Source organism: Microcebus murinus, chromosome 23 (assembly GCF_040939455.1).
Source record: "Microcebus murinus isolate Inina chromosome 23, M.murinus_Inina_mat1.0, whole genome shotgun sequence".
NCBI classification, from domain to species: domain Eukaryota; kingdom Metazoa; phylum Chordata; class Mammalia; order Primates; family Cheirogaleidae; genus Microcebus; species Microcebus murinus.
Genome location: NC_134126.1, coordinates 30,384,487 through 30,408,366, shown reverse-complemented (window position 1 = coordinate 30,408,366; position 23,880 = coordinate 30,384,487). Strand labels below are relative to the sequence as shown.

The 23,880-nt window shown below is 55.8% G+C and overlaps 1 protein-coding gene across 9 annotated transcripts in view; it reads left to right on the top strand.

Moving 5' to 3' along the window:
* Positions 1-23,880, top strand: part of PPFIA4 (PPFI scaffold protein A4) — a 49,243-nt gene that overhangs the window by 5,464 nt on the left and 19,899 nt on the right. For 5 of the 9 annotated variants that reach the window (XR_001148804.2, XR_001148802.2, XM_012744409.2 and 2 more), the window contains exons 2-19: positions 6,230-6,864; positions 10,376-10,477; positions 10,862-11,026; positions 11,322-11,396; positions 11,630-11,719; positions 12,275-12,466; positions 12,764-12,910; positions 13,178-13,312; positions 15,200-15,283; positions 15,572-15,703; positions 15,869-15,931; positions 16,593-16,684; positions 18,696-18,804; positions 20,367-20,575; positions 22,070-22,310; positions 22,728-22,763; positions 22,981-23,114; positions 23,396-23,562. Coding sequence is in view for 5 of the 9 variants with exons in the window: in XM_012744409.2 (XP_012599863.1) it covers positions 6,631-6,864; positions 10,376-10,477; positions 10,862-11,026; positions 11,322-11,396; positions 11,630-11,719; positions 12,275-12,466; positions 12,764-12,910; positions 13,178-13,312; positions 15,200-15,283; positions 15,572-15,703; positions 15,869-15,931; positions 16,593-16,684; positions 18,696-18,804; positions 20,367-20,575; positions 22,070-22,310; positions 22,728-22,763; positions 22,981-23,114; positions 23,396-23,562 (2,407 nt within the window). In the remaining 4 variants the exon portion in view is untranslated. Of the gene's footprint in view, positions 1-3,070; positions 3,883-6,229; positions 6,865-10,375; positions 10,478-10,861; positions 11,027-11,321; positions 11,397-11,629; positions 11,720-12,274; positions 12,467-12,763; positions 12,911-13,177; positions 13,313-15,199; positions 15,284-15,571; positions 15,704-15,868; positions 15,932-16,592; positions 16,685-18,695; positions 18,805-20,366; positions 20,576-22,069; positions 22,311-22,727; positions 22,764-22,980; positions 23,115-23,395; positions 23,563-23,880 lie in introns of those variants that run through there. The other 4 variants (XR_001148805.2, XM_075996944.1, XM_075996943.1 and 1 more) reach the window with 2 other exon arrangements.

Below are 23,880 nucleotides of genomic sequence, written 5' to 3'. Positions count from 1 at the left end.
GAGACAGAGTCTCGCTTTGTTGTCCAGGCTAGAGTGAGTGCCGTGGTGTCAGCCTAGCTCACAGCAACCTCAAACTCCTGGGCTCGAGTGATCCTTCTGCCTCAGCCTCCCGAGTAGCTGGGCATGTGCCACCATGCCCGGCTAATTTTTTTTTTTTTATATATATATCAGTTGGCCAATTAATTTCTTTCTATTTATAGTAGAGACGGGGTCTCGCTCTTGCTCAGGCTGGTTTTGAACTCCTGACCTTGAGCAATCCGCCCGCCTCGGCCTCCCAAGAGCTAGGATTACAGGCATGAGCCACAGCGCCCGGCCCCCATTGGTCTTTGACATTAATACTCCTGGGGCAGTGATACTGAGGGTGACCATACAGCCAGGGGTGCAGGGACAGCCCTGGTTTACACCTGTGTTCTGCGGTGATTGTTAACAGTGCTTCCATTCGCTCTTAAGAAGGCCTTGGTTTGGACAGAAGGTTGTATGCTCAGCCAAGAGATAGGCCATGTCCTGGGGAGAGGTAGCCCCCATCTAACTCCTGGGGAGCAGCTGGAGAGATGGGCTTCACAGACACAGGCCCAGGGAGCCTGTTGGATAAGAAGATGTCTCCTCCCTTGTCCCCTGAGTGAGCCTGGTGTGAGGAGGCTGAATGCCTGGGCTGGCAGCTGATGCTCACCTGTGCCTGGGCAGCATGTTATACTCAGACTGATTTATGTCTGTGATGACAACCTGTGAGAGCAGGAGAGTGTGTTGTGTGTTACAATCTTCACTTCCAAATTTGGGAACCTGAAGCACAGAGAGGGCAAGTCTCGCCACCGGTCTTGAAGGGAGCCCAGAGAACTGGATGCTTGTGAAGGGATTTGTGGCTAGCAGTGAGAAACTCTAAATAGCGCTTTTCCAGGAGTTTTCCCTCTGGGAATGGCTTCCTATAGCCAGAATGGGTTTTAAATTTTCTTACTGTACTTAGAGTGGGCCCAGCCTTGAGGCACTTTGAGAGCCTAGGTGCTAAGTTATTTAACAAGTACTGACCTCAGCATTTTATGTACGCTAACTCTAGTAATGCACGCTAAATCTAGTGCATTAGCTGCCTGCAGTGGGCGCTGTTATCATCCCCATTTCACAGAGGGGGAACTGAGGCTCAGAGAGATGAAGCATCTTCCCAGGTTCACTGGAGGGGACAGTGGGTGTTCCAGACTTCAGACCCATGAGCTGTTCCTGAATCTGCCTTTCGAGACGGGGGAGACCCACTGAGCTCTCTCATGAAGCCTCAGTTTTCAGGGGCAAGATAAATGAATATTTCTGGGCTGTCGAGCCAGTTTTTCCTATTTTGGCATTTTCCTTCTTTTTTTTTGAGACAGAGTCTCGCTTTGTTGTCCAGGCTAGAGTGAGTGCCGTGGTGTCAGCCTAGCTCACAGCAACCTCACACTCCTGGGCTCGAGCGATCCTTCTGCCTCAGCCTCCCGAGTAGCTGGGACTACAGGCATGCGCCACCATGCCCGGCTAATTTTTTATATACATATCAGTTGGCCAATTAATTTCTTTCTATTTATAGTAGAGACGGGGTCTCGCTCTTGCTCAGGCTGGTTTTGAACTCCTGACCTTGAGCAATCCGCCCGCCTCGGCCTCCCAGAGAGCTAGGATTACAGGCGTGAGCCACCACGCCCGGCCCATTTTCCTTCTTTGAAGTTGGTCAGGGATACACTCGCCCAGAATGACCATGGCACAGATCTGTTCTGTCCCATGTATGCTAGGTCCCTGTGTTAGAGTACCCAGCAGTAAGGAGGATGTGGTTCTCACCCTCGAGTGTACGGGTGCGATGATGGAAAGAAGAAGCAGCCCCACAAAGAGAGGCATAAACAAAGGGCTGTGCTGGGCCAGTGGGAGGGCGGATCTCACCCACTGGAGGACATCAGGAGAGGCTCCCTGGAGGAAGTGGCGTTTGAGATGAGCTTAGAAGGGTGATCTAAGTTCATTAGACTGACATGAAAGAGACGAGAGGCGGGCCAGGCGAGGTGCTGGAAGAACATGAGCGGTAGGTGGCCCTGGGGGCAGGCCAGTGAGCAGGGCTGAGGCGCAGCGGGGAGGAGGTGGGATTGGGCTTTTGGAGGAAAGGATGAGTGAGGGCCAGGCTTCTTGGAGTGGTGAGCTGGACAGGGGAGGAGGAGAAGCTTCAGGTGAGAGGAAGGAGAAGTCGGCAGCCTGAGGGCATGGGCAGCTGGGCTTCCGTCCCTCTGGGGGGAGAGTGTCTGAAGACCCCACCACATAAGGGGAGCTGTGGCTCGGGAGTGTGGGCTGGGCTGGGGGACTTGGCATGGAGCTGGCGAGGGGTAGGGGGACAGATACGGGTGGGAGGTGGATGGGGCCTTCCCATGGGGAAGTGACTGCCTCAGGACCCTGATGGCTGCTCTGCAGAGGGCTCCCCCAGGCCTGAGGAGGAGAAGTAGAGGGAGGGCCGAGGTGAGCTGTCCTCAGGCTGCCGTCACCCTGGTGAGGATGCCAAAGACCACGGCCCGGGTTCGTGGGTTCCTTGGAGGAGGCATCTTCACTCTCCCTCTTCCGCCATTGCCTACCTCTCTTTGGAGTCACACAGGCTAATTGAATCCCAGCTATCCCTTTTACTAGCTGTGTAGTTTTGGCTACCTGACACTGAGTTTCAGTTTGCATATCTGTGAAATGGGCAGAAGCATTACATCTTCCTCACAAGGAATTGTGAGGTTTAAAATAAGTTAATGCATGTCAGCTGACAACACAACACATGGTAAATAGTGAATAAATCACAGCCATCATTTTCCCTCCCTGTTTCCTTCACCCTTCCTCCAATCCAGCAGGTGTGTGACCCTCCTCTTTTACCTGAAGGGCCTCCCACCCTGAAGCTCCCTTTTGCCCGGCTTGTGGCCCACTCAGACTTGAGCTTGGCTCCTGGCAGCCTTGTCCAGGCCTGTGGCCTCCACGGGGGCTGGCAGCCCCGCGCTTGCTGAGCTCCCAGCGTGGTGGGGCTGCCATCTGGTAGGGCAGGCAGGAGCCAGGCCTGTGTGTGCAGCCAGCCAGAGCGTCACACTCAGTGCCCATCCTCCAGTTCGGTAGGGAAAGGTGGGGGCCTCTGAGTTTGCCTCTTCTGTGTTTATGAAGGCCAGAGACCGACTTTTCACCCAGCCCTTCCCTCCTCACACACGCGCTCGCACCCACTCGCTCCTGGGCCCTCTTCCGCTGTTTCGCAGCCTGCCCACACTCCTCCCCGGCAAAGCCCCTTGCAAATTCTTGCTCTGGGGACGGCAGCTTTCGCCTCCGAATCAGGACCTGTGAGTGTTACTTAGAAATTGTGCGGGAGTTGAGGAGGCTTCTGTTAGGCTGAGATGATAATTGCTCTATTTAAAGACGGCCCTGGAGCCAGAAGGAGCCAGAACCAGCCAGGTGTCCTGGTGCGGCTGTCCTAGGGCTCCCTTCTGCTCACTGTGCTTGTGCAGCTGGTGGGGGCGGGGGCAGGAGGTCCTGGACAGTCATCTCAGGGGCATCTGCCTGGCGGCCCTCTCTGGGCTCATCTTCAAACCAGCTCTATGTGATGCCATTTGGCCAGGGGAAGTGGAGTTGCTATCTGGCACCTGGTTTGGAGGGAGGCCGGGAGAGGACTGGTGGCACCAAAGCCAGCTTCTCAGTTGCTAAAATGACCAGGAGGATTGGGGGTGGGGGAGCGGGCAAGTTGGACCAAATAGCCAGTACCTCCTGGTGGGCGGCGTGAGGTCCTGTTCTTCCCTCCTGAGAACTTCTCCAGCCCCTTTCCTGTAAGGAGCTCAGAAAACTCCCCTCATAGGCTCCCAACACGATTCACACCATCGTAGGGAGCTTTCTGCTTCTCAAAGCTCTGCTCATCCGTCATCTCACTCCTCTAAGGTAGGCACAACAAGGGCTGTGGGCTTCATCTTATAGCAGAGACCTAAGTAGAGGGTGACAAGCCCAAGGTCACCGAGCTGGTCTGTGACAGAACTCCTAAGAGTAACCCAGATCTCCTAAGTCCCAGCTCTGGGCTTCTTCCTTTGTACTACACTGCAGGCTGCCTGCGGGTCTGCTGGGCCGAAGCCATTCCCGGGGGCCCTGAGCTCCACATGATATTCTTCTTCAGACGGTAGCCTCTGCCACAAGGAGCCCCTTCCCCGGCCTGCTCCCCTCTTTGGCCTCTCATGTCTTCTCAGTGTCTGGGGAGGACGACTGGGTGTTGGGGGGGGGCATGAGCTTGTGATGTGTGATCGGGCCATGTGGCCTTTCAGCCTCCCGGCATTCATGGTAGAGGGGGCTGGGAAGGTGGGAGAGTTGGAGGAGTGGCCGTTAGCAGCATTAGTGAGATGGCAGCACTGGCCGGACTAGGGCGGCAGCCCTCTGCTCCGCTCCCACCTGCTCTGAGGGGCAGTGAGACGAGCGTGGGCTGCCCTGGCAGCAGCCGTGTTGGGGAAGGTGGGGTGCACACCAACCTTCTACCTTTCGCTTCTGTAGCCCTTTGGAACCCTGCCCTCTACAGTGGCTGTGTGGTTTGGGGAAAGGATCCTCTCGCTCAGAGTCTGTGTCCAATTTCTGTGTCTGGGAGTGTGTGTGTGTGGCCACGTGTGTATATGTCCTAGGTCTCCATGTTCCTGTGTCTGTCTGCATGTGCATATGTGTATGTGTGTTGTGTGTGTGCCCACATGCCTGCCTGAACTACTGGGCACTGGGTCCCTCTGAGAATGGCTATGGGTGTGAGCCCCAGAGTGTTTAAGCTGGTGCTCTAACTTCCATCGGATCCAGGCCCCACGTTGCTCCCCAGCCTCCCTCTTACTGCCCCCCCCCCATCCCCTGCTATTTCTGTGTTGATCATCAGAACTCTAGGGGAGGGGTTTAGGAGGAAGAGGCCTGGCCCTTCTTTGTTACCCCTGCCGGGTTCAGTTCTGCCCCAGGCCTGCCCAGGGTCTGCCCTTTCAGCTCACCCTGGGTCCTCTGATCCTCTCAATCTGCCTATCGTTCCCACTCCGGAGGGGTGGACAGGAGGCTTCCCTTGTGTCTCCCATAAGAGAAGGGAGAGGGAAGGAAGGAAAGTGCCATTTATAGACCACCTCCAGTGTGCCTGTCACTGTGCTGGGGGGCTTCACACCACTTCTGTCCTGCAGCTGGGAACCCTGAAGATATCAGGGTCTCTGATGTCTTTTCAGTACCCTCTGAAAACTAATTAAGGTGGTGGCTTTCTAACAGTGGGCAGGGAGGTTGGAAGCTCATGGTAGGCAGAGAAAGCCCCAGCTGCATGCTGCCTTCCTCAGTACAGCTTCCTTTGCTCTGACCACTGGGATTCCCTGTGTGAGGCTTAAGGCATCACTGTAGACAGGCTGTGTGCAGGCTAACCACCCTAGCTGGTGACTTCCGGCAGGGCCAGCAATGGGGAGGGGACAGATAGAGGGAGAGTCCCCTAGCCATGAGCAGGGGACCCCACACACCCCTCACCCCCACATCAACCTTGGGTTCCTTTCCATCATTCAGTTCCTGCTCCAATGCAGAGGTGGGAGGCTGTGAGTTCAGGATCCAAGCCTGCCGACTGCCAGGCCTGCATACCGTCCTCCTTGGCAGGTTTTGGAAGTGGGGAATGACTTGAGTCAGAACCTCCTCCCTGAATTACGGGCATTGTAGCAGGTCAGGGCTCTCTGCCTGCCCCAGTGCCCAGCCTGTGCCTCTCCAAGGCCTTAGCTGTGTTGTGCCAGTTGTCAGGGCAGGAACTACTCTGCCCCCGTTTCCTATGACCCCTGGAGTCCAACTTCTGGGACTCACACCCACTAACAGCCCTTTCACCCTCTCTACTTGCCTTGGCTTGAGTGTGGGGGGAAGGCTGTGGGGGAAGGGGCCAGAGACCCTATTTTCTCCCCTCCCACCCCCAGGTCTCAGGAGGACTCTGGGCAGCCTGCCCACTGCTCCCCTACCGCTGACTGAATCATTTCTATATTTGGCCAGCGAGCCACGTGGGTGGGGGAACCACTGCCACTGCGGCTGCACTTCTGACAGCTGGGGGGAAGGCAGAGGCTAGGCAGTAGGCATGTGCATTCCTGGGGAGAACTAAGGAGGCACCATCAGAGTGAGCAAGCCTGGAGAAGGGATGCGCACCAGCACTGCCACACCTCCCTCTCCGCCCCCACGTGCTAGTTTAGGTCCTGTCCCCCCTGCGTCACTCCTCCCCTGATGCCCGTCTCCATGCAGCTGTTCCTCACAGCATTCTCTTTCCCCACAGACCACACTGCCCTCCAGAAACGATGGGTGTCGCTGGACCCAGCTGGGACTCTGCCAGGCTCCAGAGCTCAGTCTAAGAGAAGGGCCATCTTCCAGCCCTGCTCCCCCTGCCTGTCATGGCCACGCTCCGCTGCTGCCTGCTTGCTTGGGAACACAGGGCACCCAGCCCCAGCCCTGAGAGGTTAAGCCTGGCCTTCTGGCTCCATGTCACGGGGGCACTCCAGGCCTCAGGCCCCTTTCAGAGCAAGAGCAACTGATGACATGGGAGAAGCCCCTGCCCACCTGTCCAGTCACCTGGCACTGCCCACTCTGAGACCCATGCACTGGGTTCCGCTGGAGGTGCCAACCCTGTGAGTCCCTCCCCTGTTCCCTGACACTGAGAAGGCCCTGCCTACCCCCACCATGTGTGAAGTGATGCCCACAATCAACGAGGGGGACCCCCTGGGGCCCCCCCATGGCGCCGATGCCGACGCCAACTTTGAGCAGCTGATGGTGAACATGCTGGATGAGCGGGAGAAGTTGCTGGAGTCCCTTCGGGAGAGTCAAGAGACCTTGGCAGCCACACAGAGCCGGCTCCAGGATGCCCTGCATGAGCGGGACCAGCTCCAGCGCCACCTTAACTCCGCCCTCCCCCAGGTAAGGCCTAAAGATCTGCAGCTCCCTTATCTTCTCCTCCTCCCCAGCCCTGCTAGATCCAACAGCCCTCGGCTCATCTGCATCTGTTTGCACATCTACTGTTAGAATTCACCGAGCATTTGCTTTCCTTGTCTCCCTACTTAAATCCCTTCCCTGTCACTCCCAAGCTCCTCTGCCAGGAATTGGCTTTCCCTGGAGAAATGGTTGGAATTTGATGAAGGAAGAAAACCTGTAAGTGCCAACTGCAGTGAGCCCAGGTGGCCAGTAGGTGGCACCCTAGACTGAAAAGAAACCTCATCCCTGCCTGCTCCTTGCCAGCGCCCTGCTGTTGGCGTTGGCGGGTGGGAAATCACAGACAGGGAGGTAGGAGAAGCCTTAGAGATCACCTAGTTGCACAGATGAAAAAAGCAAGAGATGTCACGAAGAAAATTGTAGGCAGAGCTGAGTCTAGGAGCCAGGTGTCCTGACACCCTTTCTGATGCCCCTTGGCAGCATACTTCTAGCTATGATGTAGTCACCATTTATTGTGTATTTTCTGTGTACTAAGCACTTTGTGTGGATTAGCTCACTAAATTCTCACCACCACTTTGCAGATGATGACACTAAGGTTCGGGGAGATTAATAAGTTGCTCATGACTTTCAAGTTATGTGGCGGAGGCAGGAATTGAACCCTGGGGCTGTTCAATTCCAGAGGCTGAGGGCTTCATCACTCCCCTTCCCTACATGGGCCCCGGAGGTGTCTACTGCTGCTTACTTACCATTTGGTAGATATTCCAGGCAAGACTCATACTCTGAAGAGGAGAAGGGAGCAGGAACCTGGGTCATCGGGTGTGAACTCTGCCTGGTAACTGGGCCCAGGGAGTGGTGGGGTTTGTCTGTCTGTGAGCACAGCACTCACAGCAACCGTGTGAGCGTCCTGCCCTCGCCTCGTCCTTTCATGAGCAGAGAGGTGGGATCCAAAACCAGGCACCGGACATTGCATAGCCTCCCCCAACCCCAGCAGCACCTCATAGCTGGCGGGGGTACTGCCGGGGCTAGGGGAGGCAGCCCCGAGGAGCCAGACAGCTCAGGCCTCAGCAGCAGGCCCCTGCCCCAGTGTGGGAAGGAGAACCAGGTTGCCTGGTAGGTGAGTTTCCTGCCCAGGGCCCAGGAGTGATGCTTTATTGATGAAAATGTGGAGCCCTGGTGAAGGAGTGAGTTGGGCAGATGGGCCCCTCCTGCCTCTTTGTTCGGGAACCCCTGAACCTGCCCTGGAGTGAATGAGCCAGTCCCTACCCCAAAGGAGCTCGGAGACTAGAAAGGAGACACACAGAACCCACGTGACTGGGAGAGAATGTAGAAGAAGATAAGAGAGGCCTTAAAAGGGTTGTTGAGAACAATATCAGTGATAAAAATAGCCATCTTTGATGGGCTTGGGCTAAGAGCTTTCTATATGTTGCCTCATTTAATCCTTACAGCAACACCTGGAGGGAGGACTGTTGTGTGAATGTCCTGGAGCACTCTGTCTTACAGATCGCAGAGTGAGGTTCAGAGAGATTAGGTAACTTGTCCAAGGTCACACAGATAAGGAGGGCAGAGCTGAGATTTGATTCCAGGCTTACCTGACTTCCTACACTGGCAGCTTCGTGAAGGCAGGGTTGTGTCTTTCTTATCACTGTATCCCCAGTGACCAGCATGGGACTTGGTACATGGTAGGTGCTTATGGATATTGTGGTTGAATAATGGACTCCTGAGTTGGTGCTCTTAACCAGTGTCCTGAACAGGTTGAAAGAGAGGGAGAGGGCCTTCCACTGGGGAGTCTGGAAAGCTCCCAAGGAGGCTGTATCCTTTGAGATGGGCTTTGAAAGATGAATATGGTTTCATCAGGTGGTGACAGAGGGTAGGGTTTCCCAGGGGGAGGGAGCCCACTGAGCAAAGGTGTGGTATTAGGAAAGCTTGCTGACATTGAGAAACAGCAAGTGACCCAGGTTACCTGGGTCTTAGGGTGTATAGAAAGGAACCATGAGAGAGAAATTTGAACACCAGCATAAGAAGTTTGTATGTGTAGGCAGTGTTGTGCTTTAGGAGATTGTCCTGGCAGCAATGTGTCACATAAGTTAGAGGTAAGGAGGGAGGGGACAGGTGTCCTGAGGTGGGGAGATGAGGCAGCCACTGAGCTTGAGGCCAGGGCAGGGGAGAGCACCAGCCCTTTAGCAGTGGTGTCCTGGTGTAGGGTTGGGGGCCATACCACCGAGTCCCGTCTCTGGACACCAGCTTGGATACATGTGTGCATGACTGCATGTGTATGCGTGTGCATGTGTATATGCACATGTATGCATGCATGTGTGCAAGCCGAGGGTGAAGCAGCATCAGGCCCAGGCCTTGGCTTCCAGAGTATGAGATGCTCAAATTTGACCACCATTGGCCATGGCCTTGATAGAAAGGCCATAACCAAGGAATAGGGTCAGAGGTTCATGGTTTCTTATGCTGTGGCATCTCTGGTCTCTTGTCCCTTCCCACAACCCTTCTAGCCCTTTTTGCCTTATTTGGAGTGATAACGAGGGGATTGCTTTTGGGAATTCTTCCTTTGCTCATGAATCCTTGGTGTGAGGGAGGCTGCAAGTTACAATGGGGCTGCAGCCTGTTCAGTCACTCTCAGACCTTGGGCATCCACAGAATTTGGGCCGCTCATCTGAAAATCTTTCTGGAATGAGGTGATGTTTAATTAAATAAATAAGGATATGATGAACCTGAAACGGTGTGGCCAGTGTCTCACCCCTGTATGCTGGTTCTGATAAGGGAGGGTGGGCTGGAAAGGTCTCTGAACATGTCTGGGTCTCAGAGTGTGGGAATGGGTCCCCCTAGAAGGGATAGTTGGTGTGTGGATACTCGGAAAAGCCAGGGTCAGTGCCTTGGCAACAGGTGCTGGGATGCAGCCCTCTCTTGGTTGAGTGGGGCTCCCGCTCCTATGTAGATGGGTCCTTCAATCCACTGATTTCACTCTCCATCTGCAGCTTGCAAAGCCCTGGGGAGGGGCTGGAAGAGAACTCCCTGGGGCACTCACTCACACATTGTCTTCAAAACCCCATTCTCTTCTCTCTTGGATGGCCATCAGTTTCCATCAGTTTCCGTTTGGACCTTACTCTGCTAAACCAGAGGCAGAACTCCCCTCCATCAGTTTCTAAAGGAAAATGTCATTGAATTGCTGGGGACTTGGAAATGCCAAGTGGGAGGGAGGACCTGGTCTGGTCATATTGGTGGCTGGGGTGGGGGAAGTGGCTGCAGAGCGGACTCGGTGACTTTCTCACTCTCGTATCCAGCTCTGTCCCCTTGGGTCCTAACATGCGCTTGGAATGCATGGAGGGCCCAGAGACACGGACCCCGCTGGGGAGCACATGCCAGTCGCAGGCTTGCTGCCCTGTGGTGTGGTGGAAGCAAGGGACAAGTGACAGGATACCACCCTGCCCTGAGCGTGCAGGATGCTGCAGGGGGGCTGGGTCCCCAAGTACTGAGGGGCCTTGGGGGTTTTCAGGAATTTGCCACCTTAACCCGGGAGCTGAGCATGTGTCGGGAGCAGCTTCTAGAGCGGGAGGAAGAGATATCAGAGCTGAAAGCAGAACGGAATAACACGAGGGTAAGTGTGTGTACGTGTATGGGGGTGGGGCATGAGCACCTTGGCCCGGAGAGCCGGCAGGACAGGGACCAGGCACAGCCCCATCCTCACCTCTTCTGCCTCCCATCCTAGGGGGACAGTCACATCATTTAGCCACCAGTGCTGGCCTCTTCACCTGTCGTTGCTGGGTCATTGAAAGGTCGGGGTCCTGGGGGAGAGGCAGGGCAGCCGGCTTGGGGGTGGCGTTCAAAAGGGGCAATGGCTGTGTACCAGCATGGGTGACTTTCTCGGAGTTTAACGGGCAGGGCTGTACTCGTGTCTATTCAGTGATCATGCAGCCCCGGGGCCCAGAGGCACATGCTCACACCCTCCTTCTTGTCTTCTCCCTCCCCCGTCCCCTGCCAGCTGCTTCTGGAACATCTGGAGTGCCTGGTGTCCCGCCACGAACGGTCGCTGCGGATGACTGTAGTGAAGCGCCAGGCCCAGTCGCCCTCAGGGGTCTCCAGTGAGGTGGAGGTGCTGAAGGCCCTCAAGTCCCTGTTTGAGCACCACAAGGCCCTGGATGAGAAGGTGCCCGCCTCTTCCCAACCCCCATCCATCCAGGCTTCCCTGGAGCCACGGTGTTTCCCTTCTCTGAGTTTCCTGCATCCAGTGTTTAGGGAAAACTGCCCTCTAGCTTCGAAACTGGCTCACTCCCACCACTGGCCTCATTTCAAAGTCCTCTGCTAGGTCCCCTCCCAGATTTGCCTCTTGGCAGGCCCTTCACTTTCCCTGATGCCCGGTGGTGTAGACCACGTCCCGGCTCTTCCAGTCTGAGTCCAGTGGGGCTCCCTTTTCTTCCTCCACCTCCCCTTTCCTTGGGCAGGTGCGAGAGCGGCTCCGGGCAGCGCTGGAGCGAGTCACCACCTTGGAGGAGCAGCTGGCAGGTGCCCACCAGCAGGTAAGCTGCCTGCCCACCCTCAGCCTACAGACTGCCGCTCCTGGAAGCCCAGGCTGGTTTACCACCATGCCCGCCTCCGATCTCCTCGGATTTCTCCCCAACTGTGGCTGGAGACTGCATGCCAAGGCTGGGCTGGACACCTCTTTCCTGGAGGCAGGGGACTAGGAAGGGTCTGGAATGTATGGGAGGTTTTCTTCTTTTTGACTCATTGCCCTAGGGGCTGTGCCCTACAGGTGTCTGCCTTGCAGCAGGGGGCAGGGGTGCGGGAAGGAGCGGCAGAAGAGGAGGGGACTGTGGAGCTGGGGCCGAAACGCCTGTGGAAGGTGGGTCCAGGGAGCTGTGTAGCAGGGCATGCGTTCTTTCAGAGGGGGAGTGGGAGACCCTACCCTGCCTTCATTCAACAGCGTAACTGCTTGAATTAAATTTGAGGCTTTCTCCAATATTCCCCTTTTCCTTCTTTCCCCCACCCCATCTGCAAAGAGATCTGTAGATTTTATTTTAGTGCCCAGTATACTGCTAGGCACTTCGTATGCGTGTCCTCTTGAAATGTGCCATCTACCTTGTGTGGCAGCATCAGGCAAGATTCCTCCTCTCCCTGAGCCTTTGTTTCCCTAGTCATGCCCCTTTCTGGGTTACACAAGCAGGTAAAACTAGAAACTGTTGTTTTTCAAGAGATACACAGGAGAGCAAGGGTGTTTGGCCATTGTCAGGAGTGAGCTCCTGGGCCTGGAGGAAGGAGGTGGACCTGAAGCTGTGCTCTGACACTGGGGCAGGGTGGTGATCTGCTCTGGGTGTCCCTCCTCCCACCCCTGGGGCAGGGCAAGGGTGTGGGGTGCCCTGGGTCCCCAAGACTGACTGATAGCTCGCTGTCCCTGGAGGACGAGGCGGGCCGGGTGGAGGAACTGCAGGAGCTCCTGGAGAAGCAGAACTTTGAGTTGAGCCAGGCCCGGGAACGACTGGTCACCGTGACAGCAACCGTGGCCGAACTTGAGGAGGACCTGGGCACGGCCCGCCGGGACCTCATCAAGTCGGAGGAGCTGAGCAGCAAGCATCAGCGGGATCTCCGGGAGGTGTGCAAGGGTTGGGCCTGTTCTCGGTGGCCCCATCCTGCTGGGGGCAGGTGTTTGGCACTTGGGAGGGTACGGAGGGAGGGCCAGGCAAGGGCTGAGGAGGGTAAGACTGAGCACTTGTCGAGGTCCAGTGTGGGAGGAGTTGTGGAAGGGGAGGGTCGAGGCCAGAAACTGACAGGGAGCATAGATCATGCCCCTTTCTGGGTTACAGCCGGCCAGGTGTTGGTGGGGAGGTGCAGACGGGATAGGAGCAGGGAAAGGCTGGTGACCTTCCCTATTCCCTTTTCTCCCACCTAGGCTCTGGCCCAGAAGGATGACATGGAGGAGCGAATCACCACACTGGAGAAGCGCTACCTGGCCGCTCAGCGTGAGGCCACATCCATCCATGACCTCAATGACAAACTAGAGAATGAGCTGGCCAACAAGGAGTCCCTGCACCGCCAGGTAACTCCTCCAGACGGAGTGGAGGTGGACATTGTCCTTAACCCCAGAGGTCCTCATGATTGGGCCAGAACTTTCCCTTGGTGGCCTGGGAGCCCCTGGGGTCCTGCAGGGACCTTTGGAAAGGGGAAGTCAGGCATTTTGGGCAGCCATGAACCAAGATCGTTCCTTGCTCCTTCTGACCTGTTATCTGCTCTCTGCTGAGGCTGGGGTTCGGGGTGGCACTTCAGCACCCCCTCGTGAACCATCTCACCGCCCCCACCTTGCCAGTGTGAGGAGAAGGCCCGACACCTGCAGGAGCTGCTGGAGGTGGCGGAGCAGAAGCTGCAGCAGACGATGCGCAGGGCAGAGACGCTGCCGGAGGTGGAGGCTGAGCTGGCCCAGAGAATCGCAGCCCTCACCAAGGCAAGTGGGCCAGGGGCCTGGGGTCTGCCTCTGTCCCCATGTCCTGAACCCCTGGGGAGCCTGGCAGGGAATGGAGAAGGGTGGGAGGCACACTGGGCTGGGAGCCAGAAGACGGCTTCCCGCTGAGTGACTCCAGGAAGCACCCCGCCACGTGTCTGTCAGCCAGGAGAGTAATCCCTGCCCTCATCACCCCGCAGGGATGTGACAATCCCGTAAGAAGGGGTGTAAAAGTACTTTAAGGAGGTGAGGAGACTATGCAGATGCAAAGTATTGTTATTGTCATTTACACCACTGTGGTTAATACTTTCTTTTGTTTGTGGCTGGAGTGGAGGGATTAGGCCTTTCATCTCTGGAAAGATGAAACCTGAGAGGATGTAATGTTCTGTCTGTACATCCATGAAGGAGTCGGGGTGGGAGCTTACGTTAAGCACATCTTTCTTTACCAAATTGAAGCATTCTAGATCTAGGGACCACCCCGATTGCCTGAAGGCTGCAGCTTTAGGATGAATAAAAGGGAATATCATTTTGCCTAATGGGTGGTTAACTTTATGGAATAGTAACTCCTGAGAGGTGTGCTGGCTGAAAACATAACAGGTTCTGGAAGAGCTAGGTAAATTCGTTGACTTAGGCATGCAGTGGGTTAATCAAAAGTATTTTGGAGCATTTTCAGCTGGTCAGAGACTTTCAGGGGGCCTAATGTGGCATAATTGTAGCTACCCCTGAACCTAGGGATAGAAGGAAGCCAGTGTTCAGTAAGCACCAGGACCCAGAGTCCCTGAAGGATAGAGGCTGGCCAGGGGCCGGTGTGCCAGCTCTAGTGCTCTGGGGATGGAACCTGTGGCCTGGCTGTGCCGCAGTAGACCCAGGACCAAGTCTGCTTCTGCCACTGACTGGCTCGGTGACCTGGGAAAAGTCACCCCGTTCCTAATGGGGCCTCGAGTGTCCTAATCTCTGTGATGGTGGAGTTGAAAGTGGTGGTCTCTGAGGTCTGTCCAGCCTCTAGGAATGCAGGGCCGGGTTTAGATCACAGCAGAGGATGTCATGTGCGGGGTGCTGGGCTGCCAGCTTTGGTATCACCCAGAAACTGACAAGAAGGGAGGGGCCGAAGTGATGAGTATGTTCAAAATGAGTCAAAGCAGGAAGATTTTAAGGATTTCCTGACTGTAAGATGTGTGATATTCTAGAATATATTGTCAGCAGAGACAGTAGGGTCTCCATTTCTGGAGACACATGCATGGAAAGGGAGACCGCTCCACCTGGGCTAGTTTTAACAACAAAGGCTTAACAACAATGGCTAGGCTAGCGTTTGTTGAGTGCTTACTGTGTTCTAAGTGTTTACAGTGGATTATTTCACGTAGTCCTTGTAGTGGTCCAGTGGGCACAGGTGCTGTTATTGTCCACATTTTATCATTAAGGACACTAAGGCACATAGAAGTTCAGTAACTTGCCCAAGGTCACGCAGCTGGTAAGAGAGGGAGCCAGGATTTGAACCTGGGCAGTCTGGCACGAGTCCATGCCCTTAAGTGCGGTTCCATCTATCTGGAGGCATAGAGGAGATTTATGGTAGCTCATGCTTTCAAGTGGAGTTTTTTCCTAGAAGCGTGAGGAGGATTTATAATCTCTTGAGCTGCCAGCCCCAGGATGTTTTAAGGCTAGCCTTGAGCAGGGAGGAGGTGGGAGAGACCTGGCAGGGGTCAGGGTGCCTGAGAAGAAGGCAGTAGGGATTGCAGTTCTGCTCTAAGATCATTGATGGGTGAAGGCCGGGCTTCATGGGTGTCTGAGGCCCTGATCCCCAAGGCCACCCTGGCACCAGGGTGCATGGGATTTGAGCCTGAGCAGGAGGAACAGGGAGATCTACAGGCTGCACCGACCCACCCCTGCCCCTAGGCTGAAGAACGGCATGGCAACATTGAGGAGCACCTGCGGCAGCTGGAGGGGCAGTTGGAGGAGAAGAACCAGGAGCTGGCAAGGGTGAGGGCACCGGGCTGGGCCCTCAGGCCCCCTCCCTGCCCCCAGGGTAGGCTCCCAGGATGGTCTATGGAAGGGGCATGGAGGATGGCCTGGCCAGGGACAGAGCCACAGAGCCAGGGAGGAGGCCGGCGGGTGGGGGAGGAGCTGGTGGTCGGGAGAGTTGGAGAGGGGCTCCCAGAGGGCAAGGCAAGGACCAGGGAGGGGGGTGCAACCCTAGCGGGAATGGACTGCTCCTGGTGAGGGCCAAGGCCCTGGGGTGGCCTGGTGCGAGGCGGGCTAGCTGTGCAGGTGCGCCAGCGGGAGAAGATGAACGAGGACCACAACAAGCGGCTGTCAGACACCGTGGACCGGCTGCTTAGTGAATCCAACGAGCGCCTGCAGCTCCACCTCAAGGAGCGCATGGCCGCCCTGGAGGAGAAGGTGCCTGGAGGGTGGGGTTGGGGCTGGGTGGGGCCTCGATGGGGTTGTGGGTCCCCCAGGGAGCGGCGGGCAACCCTGGAGGGTCAGGTCCCGGCGGCTGGGAGAGCGAGGCGGGGGCTGGGGGCCGGCGGGGGTGGGGGCCGGCTCACAGCCGCTTTCCCCCAGAACACGCTGATGCAGGAGCTAGAGAGCTCACAGCGGCAGATCGAGGAGCAGCACCACCACAAGGTACCCCCCGCCGGCCTGGGAGGGCAGGGTGCCCGAGCAAAGCTGCTCCGATCCCTGGCATTGTGCTAGCGTCTGTGTCGGTCTGCGTGCATACGCTACTACCTTATTCTTCACTGTAGCCCGTCACGGTAGATGCATTACCACCCGCAGGTAAAGAAGAAACTGAGGCCATAAGCATAGGGCATAGGGTGGGCAGCAGAGAGGCAGGGCCCCGTGAAGAGCTCAACCCAGGGATTTAGTGGGGGCCTCAAACTCTGGCAAGGCAAGAGTCTGGAGATTCTGGGAGGTTAGCCACCGTCCGGCCTCAGCAATGTCTCTGAGTCTGGGAGGAAGGTCACCAGGGCCCGGTGCTGCCTGCCCAGCCCAGTTTGCCATGCATTTGTGCGGTGGTGAGAGGTCCGCAGGCCTGTTCCAGTAGAGTCCTTCCCCCACACACCCCTGTCCTGGCCCTGCCCCCGCCCACCTTCTGCTCACTTTCCGGTTGGACTTCTTCTCTTGTGGTGTCATCTGCGGGCCTGGCCTGGGGCCCGGCTTGGGACTTCGCAGTGCGTTCTTCTGCTTCTCCCCAACTCTGCTGTCCTCTTTGTCCCTCTCTGACTCCCGCCCTTTCCTGTCTGCCCCTCCCTGGCCCCCGCCCACATCCCGGGTCTGCCTGGCACAGGGCCGCCTGTCTGAAGAGATTGAGAAGCTGCGCCAAGAGGTGGACCAGCTGAAGGGCCGAGGGGGGCCGTTTGTGGATGGCATCCACGCCAGGTACGGGAGCGCGGGAGGCTGGGCATGCTGGGCCGGGGTCCTAGCTGGACCCTGAGGAAGGAGATTTCCCCCCACCAAAAGACCACCTGGGACCTCAGGGCCCTCCTCCTATTCAGGGTGGGCACTGAGGCTTGGAGGACTTGGTCAAAGTACCCCGCTCACTTGGGCGGTGTGGAAGGGAGCACCTGTCCTCTGAGGGCTGCTGAGAGGCAGACAATGGAGATGGTGCGGGATGGAAGGATCCCTCTGCCGTGGGACACAGCCCAGGCTTCCTGCTTCCTTGACAGGTGTGCCCTTGGGAAGGGCCTGCTGAGTTCCATGCTTGCCGTGCCCCATAGGCCCTGCTGGTAGAGAGTGGGCTCACTGTTGTTCTCTTGAGAGTCGAGGGCCACCCAAGTCCAGGTAGCTGGCAGAAAGGCAGCAGGAGAGATTGAAATGAGGCATCCAGAACCTCCTTACTGGAAGTTGAGATGCCGTGTTACTCCCATGGTTGTGGCATCCCTTTTCCCGAAGACGTTTTAGGAGATGGTGAGTGCAGCTTTCCTCTTACGGCTTGAATTAGGCCTGTGTCTCAGGCAACCTCTGGATTTTTCTCCCCATTTTGTGAAGCAGCTGGCATTGCACTCAGACCTCAAGCCTGTCCTCCATTCTCAGGCCAGAGAGGTAGGGTGAAGATCAAGGAGGCCGAAGTGGATGATGCCACTCGGGGTTCATGGCTTCTGGCTGTTTTCTTTCTAAACCTATGTCTCTTAGATCAGAGCTGCTGCAGTTCCCTTTGATCATGCTCTTGCTGTGTCAGGGATCAGCTGCCACAAGGAAGAAAGACTGGAGGAAATATGCATATATATATATGTAGTGCTTGAATTGAGAGGTAGTGCTTGAATTAGAGAAGTGGACATTGAGCTTGAAGAAGAGAAGCCTGCAAGTGTCTGGGGTGGTAGAGACTTAAGTGCCGACCACCTAACTCAAGTTAATCAGGAGTTATTGTACAGGAGTGTGAAGATAGAGAATGGAGAAAGATAATAGTCTGTCTGCTACTTTTCCCTTTATATAGGTTGACCCTAAGGGACAACCCCTCATTTAGTAAGACATGGCCCAGGCAGAGTACACCAAGCCGTTTGCCACAGCTCGCTTTCCTTAATAGTTGGGAATTCTTGGCTTTGGCTGTAGAATCGCTGGACCCATCATGGAACTGGGGCGGAGTTGCAGGGGGTGGGATAGGCAGGAACTGCCCTGTCTCTTCAGCTATCTCGTGCAGGCTGTTCCTTTGTTCTGGGCTCCCTTAAGGGTTCCAAGCTGGGAAGGCATGGAGAAGAAGTGTCATGAAGGGAGACTTCTAGATGCTCCAGATGATTGTTTCTGGGAATCCCAAACCTCAGGGTTGCAGTAGACTCTTGGGGCAGTCAGAATGGTTTCTCTAGCCTATGTCTCTGATGCCGTATTAGGGCCTCCCAAAGCATCCTGGGGATAGGGGGTGTGCCTGGGTTGAATTTTAGCCAGGGGCTCAGTCCAGATTATGGGGAGACCCAAGGAAAGGTAACAGGGAGAAGACCAAGAAATGAAGACCCTCAGAGTGAAAAGAACCTTTAGACATCATCCGTTCCAACCTCTCCTAATGCCTGGAGCCCTCCTGCACCGTTCTTGTTGGGCGGCCAGAGAGCCCCTGCATGAATACCTCTGTGATGAGGAGCTCAGCTTTTTAAAAGCCACCAGTTGCATCATAAGCCAACTCTTGCTATTAGAAGATCCTTCCTAAATGGAAAGCTGCTCCCTAGAACTTTCTCCTCTGGCTCATTCTGACCCCTGGAGCACCAGAGAATAAGTCTCCTCTCTTGCTTACGTGGCAGCCCCTCAGACGCTTACAATAGCTCTGTGTCCCGCTAAGACTTCTCTGAACTCTTGGGAGATCCCTCTTGAAGATCCCTCGACTCTTGGGGCCCGGTAGGTGTGAGCTGGGGTGCTCAGTCCTCAGGGCCTATCTTTTCTCTCCCTCTGCGGGTCACCGCTCAAGGTCACACATGGGCAGTGCAGCGGACGTGCGGTTCTCCCTGAGCACAGCCACCCACGCAGCCCCAGCTCTGCATCGCCGCTACTCGGCACTGAGGGAAGAGCCTGCCAAGGTGAGGGGGTGCAGGGGTGAGCGTGGAGGGCCCTCCTCCGGGAGTTTGGGGTCAGTTCAGCCGCGTGCCAGGCTCCAGTTACACAGACGGCTGGTGTGCAGGGCAAATCCTTCCCCTGTCCTCCCCCAGTGTCAACGACAGCTGCAGCCCTGGGGTTGGGGCCATTGTCAGCTGCAACAGCTGTGCCCCCTCTTGCCTCAGCCTCCTGGTGGGCAAGTGGTGGGGGCTGGCGGGCGGCCAGCTGGTCCCTGGGGCCCCACTGAAGTGTGTGTGCGTGTGCCTGGGCGTGCAGGCGTGTGTTTCTGGTGGTCAGGGCGGGGGCTGCAGGGGTGAGATGGAATTGGCAAGCTTTCTGGAACAAAAGCTGGTTTATGGGGGAGACGAGGGAGGGATGACAGGTTAACTGGCCCTTGGGATGGTACCGGGAATTTTCTGAGAAGCAGCTGTACGTTCATTCTGTCTGAGTCTGCCTAGGGAGACTGGGGGGAATCAGGGGAGATAGGGAGCAGAGAAGGGCTGACTTCAATCTTTAGGGGAAGTCTGGTCCCATAATTGTTAATCATGTTCTATCCTGAGCCCAAGTCCTGTAAATGCTCTGGGGCATTAGAGGATATAGTGGAGAAAGAGGAAACTCCTAGTCCCAGGGGAAGACTCATCTAAGAAACCCCTAGTCTGATGGGGCAAAGTCTGAAGCCACCACTTTTTTTCTCTGCCCTTACTCCTTTACGCTTTCTGTCTATAAGAACACGGTGGCTGCCCTGGAGCTCAGACTAAAGGCTGCAGAAGCTAGAAGAGCCCTAGGGGGAGTCAGGGGGGCTTTGGTCATAGAGGATGGTGTTAGAGTACCTCTTTGTCCCTGGTCCCCTTCCTTTCTTCTTTGCTCGACTGGCTTTCCTGGCCTAGTTCTCTGCCCTTTCATCTTCTGGGCCTTTGTCCACTGAAGAGGCTTGTAGGATGATTTCTGAGAAACTGCTGCCTCTCCCGGTTAACCAGAGTGCCCTGTAATGAGATCTAACTCTAGGAGACAGTCAGGCCTGCCTGGCCTTTTCTTGTTCCCTGGATCTAGTTGCCCTTTGTGAGTTTGAATAGAAACTGATGGCTTTTATATAGTGCTTACTTTGTGCCAGCCACTATGCTAAGGGCTTCACGTGCATTTCCTCATTTAATCCTCACAACCATCTATGAAATACTCTTATTACCCTCATTTTACAAATGAAGACGTTAGAACAACTTTCCCACAGCTTCACAACCAGTGTTTGGTGGTGCCGAGATTTAAGCTAAGGCTGTCTCTCTTTGGAATCTGTTCTTAAACTACTCTGCTAGCTAGTTGTTGAAGTAGTTAGAGCAGTATTTCTTAGACTTTAATGTGCAAAGAAATCACCCATGGATCTTGTGAAAATGCAGATTCTGGATCAGTAGGTCTGGGAGTGTGGCCTGAGCTTCTGCCTTTCTAACCAGCTCCCAGGCGATGGCAATGCTGCTGGGTAGAGGTGGGGAGCATCCTGTTTTGCAGTTATCTGGGGTGTCTTATTATTACTAATTTACCCTCCTTCTTTGCTAAGGACTGGGAGCCGTCTCCACTGCCTGGGGTGCTGGCCTCCACGGCTGCCCCTGCCTTTGACAGTGACCCTGAGATCTCTGACGTGGATGAGGATGAGCCAGGGGGTCTGGTGAGCTCCGTGGATGTCGCCTCCCCCAGTGGCCACTCAGATGCCCAGACCCTGGCCATGATGCTACAGGAGCAGCTGGATGCCATCAACGAGGAGATCAGGTTCGGACGGGGTGGAAGGCCTGGGAAAAGCCGTGAAGGCTGGGGCCCTCTGTGTTTGGGAAAACCACAGGAAAATCCTGCGAGTTATTTGCTCATCTCTCAAAGCTCCACTTTAGAGTGCCACAGTCTAGGGACCCTCTGTGGGGCATCAGGCAAGGTTTTGGTCTAGTGCTGGACCGAGAGGGGCAGGGCCTCAAATAGACTTGTCAGGCTTCATCTTCCCCTTTGGGGCTGGTGATGTGACCGGACTTGGGCGGATGGAGGTTGACCTGCAGCTCCTGCAGCTGATCGTAACCACCAAGAGTGTGGCTCCCACTTATCGAGGCCAGCTCAGGGTGAGAGGCTTACAAATGAGACTGTAAGTCTTAGCACAGTCCTGGAGGTGGGCAGCATGATCCCTGTTTCACAGACAAGGGAACAGAAGCTCAGAGAGGTTACGTGACCTGCTGAAAGCCGTACAGTAAGTGGCAGAGCCAGTGTTCAAACTGGAGTCGAAATCTGGTCCTCTGTGGGAGGCCTCCTGTCTACAGCTAGGCATCAAACAGAAACAGTGGCAGGGAAAGCTGGGAAAACCTTCCCTTTATCCTGCCTTTTTAATGAGTTTATTAATGTTTAATGACAAACAGCAAGGGGAAATCTGAGCCACATTTTATTTGAACTTTATGAGCTGTGGAGGTCATCTAGTTTAATGGTTCCCAGACTTTTGGGTTTCACAGACCGGTTACAAAGACACACACTCACACACACATACACACAGAAGGGTACTAACATAGGGCCACCAACTGTTTGTTTTGCAAAGTGAGACATTAAAGATAACTGCCATTTACTTTCTCAATCATTCTGCAAAAGAAAGGCCATTTTAACATCCCTGAAAGTAGGAAAGACTCTCAGAATAAAGTCCTTTCTTCGTGAAAGGGGGTTGGCACCTTTACGTCAGCATGTGTGCGTGTGAGTGTGGCACACACACTCCTTGCTGAGTGCCTCCTGTGCACACACGCGTGCTGTTCTCGTTACTTCTCTCATTTTTACACGGAACAAGGAAAACCCATTGGGGGTCAGCACCGGCTAAAAGTTCCTGTTTGGGAAATGACTTAGACCGCTCCAGACGTTGCATGTGTTGGGGTCAGAGGGCACAGGGAGCCAAATGCCTGACTCCAGGTCAGCCTGTGGTTAGTGGCTAAGAAGTGGACAAGAAGTCTGACTTCCAGGATGGTTTGTGTTCCACTGACCAAATCGCCGCCTTCCCCAGCAACTGCTTTTGCTAAACCAGGGTGGGGGCGGTGGGCCAGCCAACAAGAGAGACATGTTTCTCAGCTCCAGTGGGATAAAACCTAGCATGCCTGCTAGAGCGTGTCCATCCCGGCAACGCCAGAAGCAACGGGCGTTGCCGTCCGTGTGTGGTCGTGGGGTGGTGGGTGCGGGCATCCCCGAGCTCTGCCTCCTGCCGGTCCTTGCCAGGGCTCGTGGCGAGGTCTGGTCTTGCCCACCTTCCAGGATGATTCAGGAAGAGAAAGAGTCCACGGAGCTCCGCGCTGAGGAGATTGAGACGCGCGTGACCAGCGGCAGCATGGAGGCCCTAAACCTGACACAGCTGCGCAAGCGCAGTTCCATCCCCACCTCCCTGACCGCTCTGTCGCTGGCCAGCGCGTCCCCCCCACTCAGCGGCCGCTCCACACCTAAGCTTACCTCCCGCAGCGCTGCCCAGGACCTGGACCGAATGGGGGTCATGACCCTGGTGAGAGGGAACTGCCGCCACTGGGCTCGGCACTGGGGGAGGTTATAGGGGATGGTAGCTCACCTTCTCTCAGCTGGGACTGGCATCTTCTTCCCACGACGTGTGCAGGCCCCAGCATGTCAGGCCAGCGGCCTGTCCTGGGTTTGGAAAGGCCCCGTGTGGTACCTTCCTTGTCGTCTCCTTTGGATGAGCCCAGAATGCTTAAGAAACTCCCCACTGCCCACACCCATTCCTCTCTTCCAGAGGGAGCCCTGGCTTGCTTTTCCAGGCCAGGCTTTTTTCTGATGTGATATTCTCCCCAGGCCTGTGTGAGGCACTGAATCCTGTCTTCTCATCCTAAGACCGCTGGGCTCCTCTTGGGGTTGGCTTAAGGGCATCCAGCGCCTGGTCCAGCTCACCCTTCACTCTCTCTTCCAGCCCAGTGACTTGAGAAAGCATAGGAGGAAGCTGCTGGTGAGTGCTGCCTGGTGTCCAGGTGCTAACGGGTTCGTGGCTCCCAGGCCCTTCCCTTTCGGCTTCTCCCCCCAGGCCCTTGAGTCTGAGTCTGAACTCAGAGAGGCGCCCAGGGCCTCCCCACTGCGTTTCTCCACGCTCCTCTGCCTCTTCTGGGCTGGGTAGGCAGGCCCGACATCTCTCCCTCTACCCCCTGACGGCTCCACTGTCTGTTCAGTCGCCAGTGTCTCGGGAAGAGAACCGAGAGGATAAAGCCACCATAAAATGTGAGACTTCTCCTCCTTCCTCACCCAGGACGCTGCGGCTAGAGAAGCTTGGCCACCCAGCCCTGAGCCAGGAGGAAGGCAAGAGGTAAGGGAGACCTCTAGTCTCTCCATCCCCAGGTCACCTCATCCCTCCTTCTGCCTCTGCAGGGACTGTGTCTTGCCTGTACCAGGCACCTGAATATCTCACTTCTTTCTGAAACGCCATCCAGGAAGAGTGTTCCCATGTCTCCCTTAGTCACCTGCTCTGATCATACCCCCTCGCCCTCACCCCAATTCTGACACTTCCTGAGGTCTCACTTCCATCTCTCCTGCTGTAACTTAAGTATATTTCTTCTTATCCCACCTCTCCTGGCTGTCATCCTGTAGTGCCTTGGAGGATCAGGGCAGCAACCCCAGCAGCAGCAACAGCAGCCAGGACTCCTTGCACAAGGGCGCCAAGCGCAAGGGCATCAAGTCGTCCATTGGCCGCCTGTTTGGGAAGAAGGAGAAGGGCAGGCTGATCCAGCTGAGTCGGGATGGTGCCACGGGCCATGGTCTCTGTCCCCTTCCAAGCAGAGGTCTGGGCGGGCGTAGGGGTGCCAGAAGCAGGAGGGTGTACTCGGATCTGGCCTTCCTGCTTGCCTCCCAGGGACCAGTGGGTGGAAGACTCAGGCAGGCAGAGCTATTTCACGGTGGGGTGGACTGCTGTCAGATGGTGAGCTCCTGCCACTAGGGGCGTCAGGCAGCGGCTGGATGGCTCTGTATTTGTCATGCTGTGGGTCAGTGGTTTCCTGTATCGAGGGGAAGATTGAGCCTCTGAAGTGTCTGCCAGTGGGGAGGTGTTCTGCTGTACTGTGCTAGCATCTTTGGGA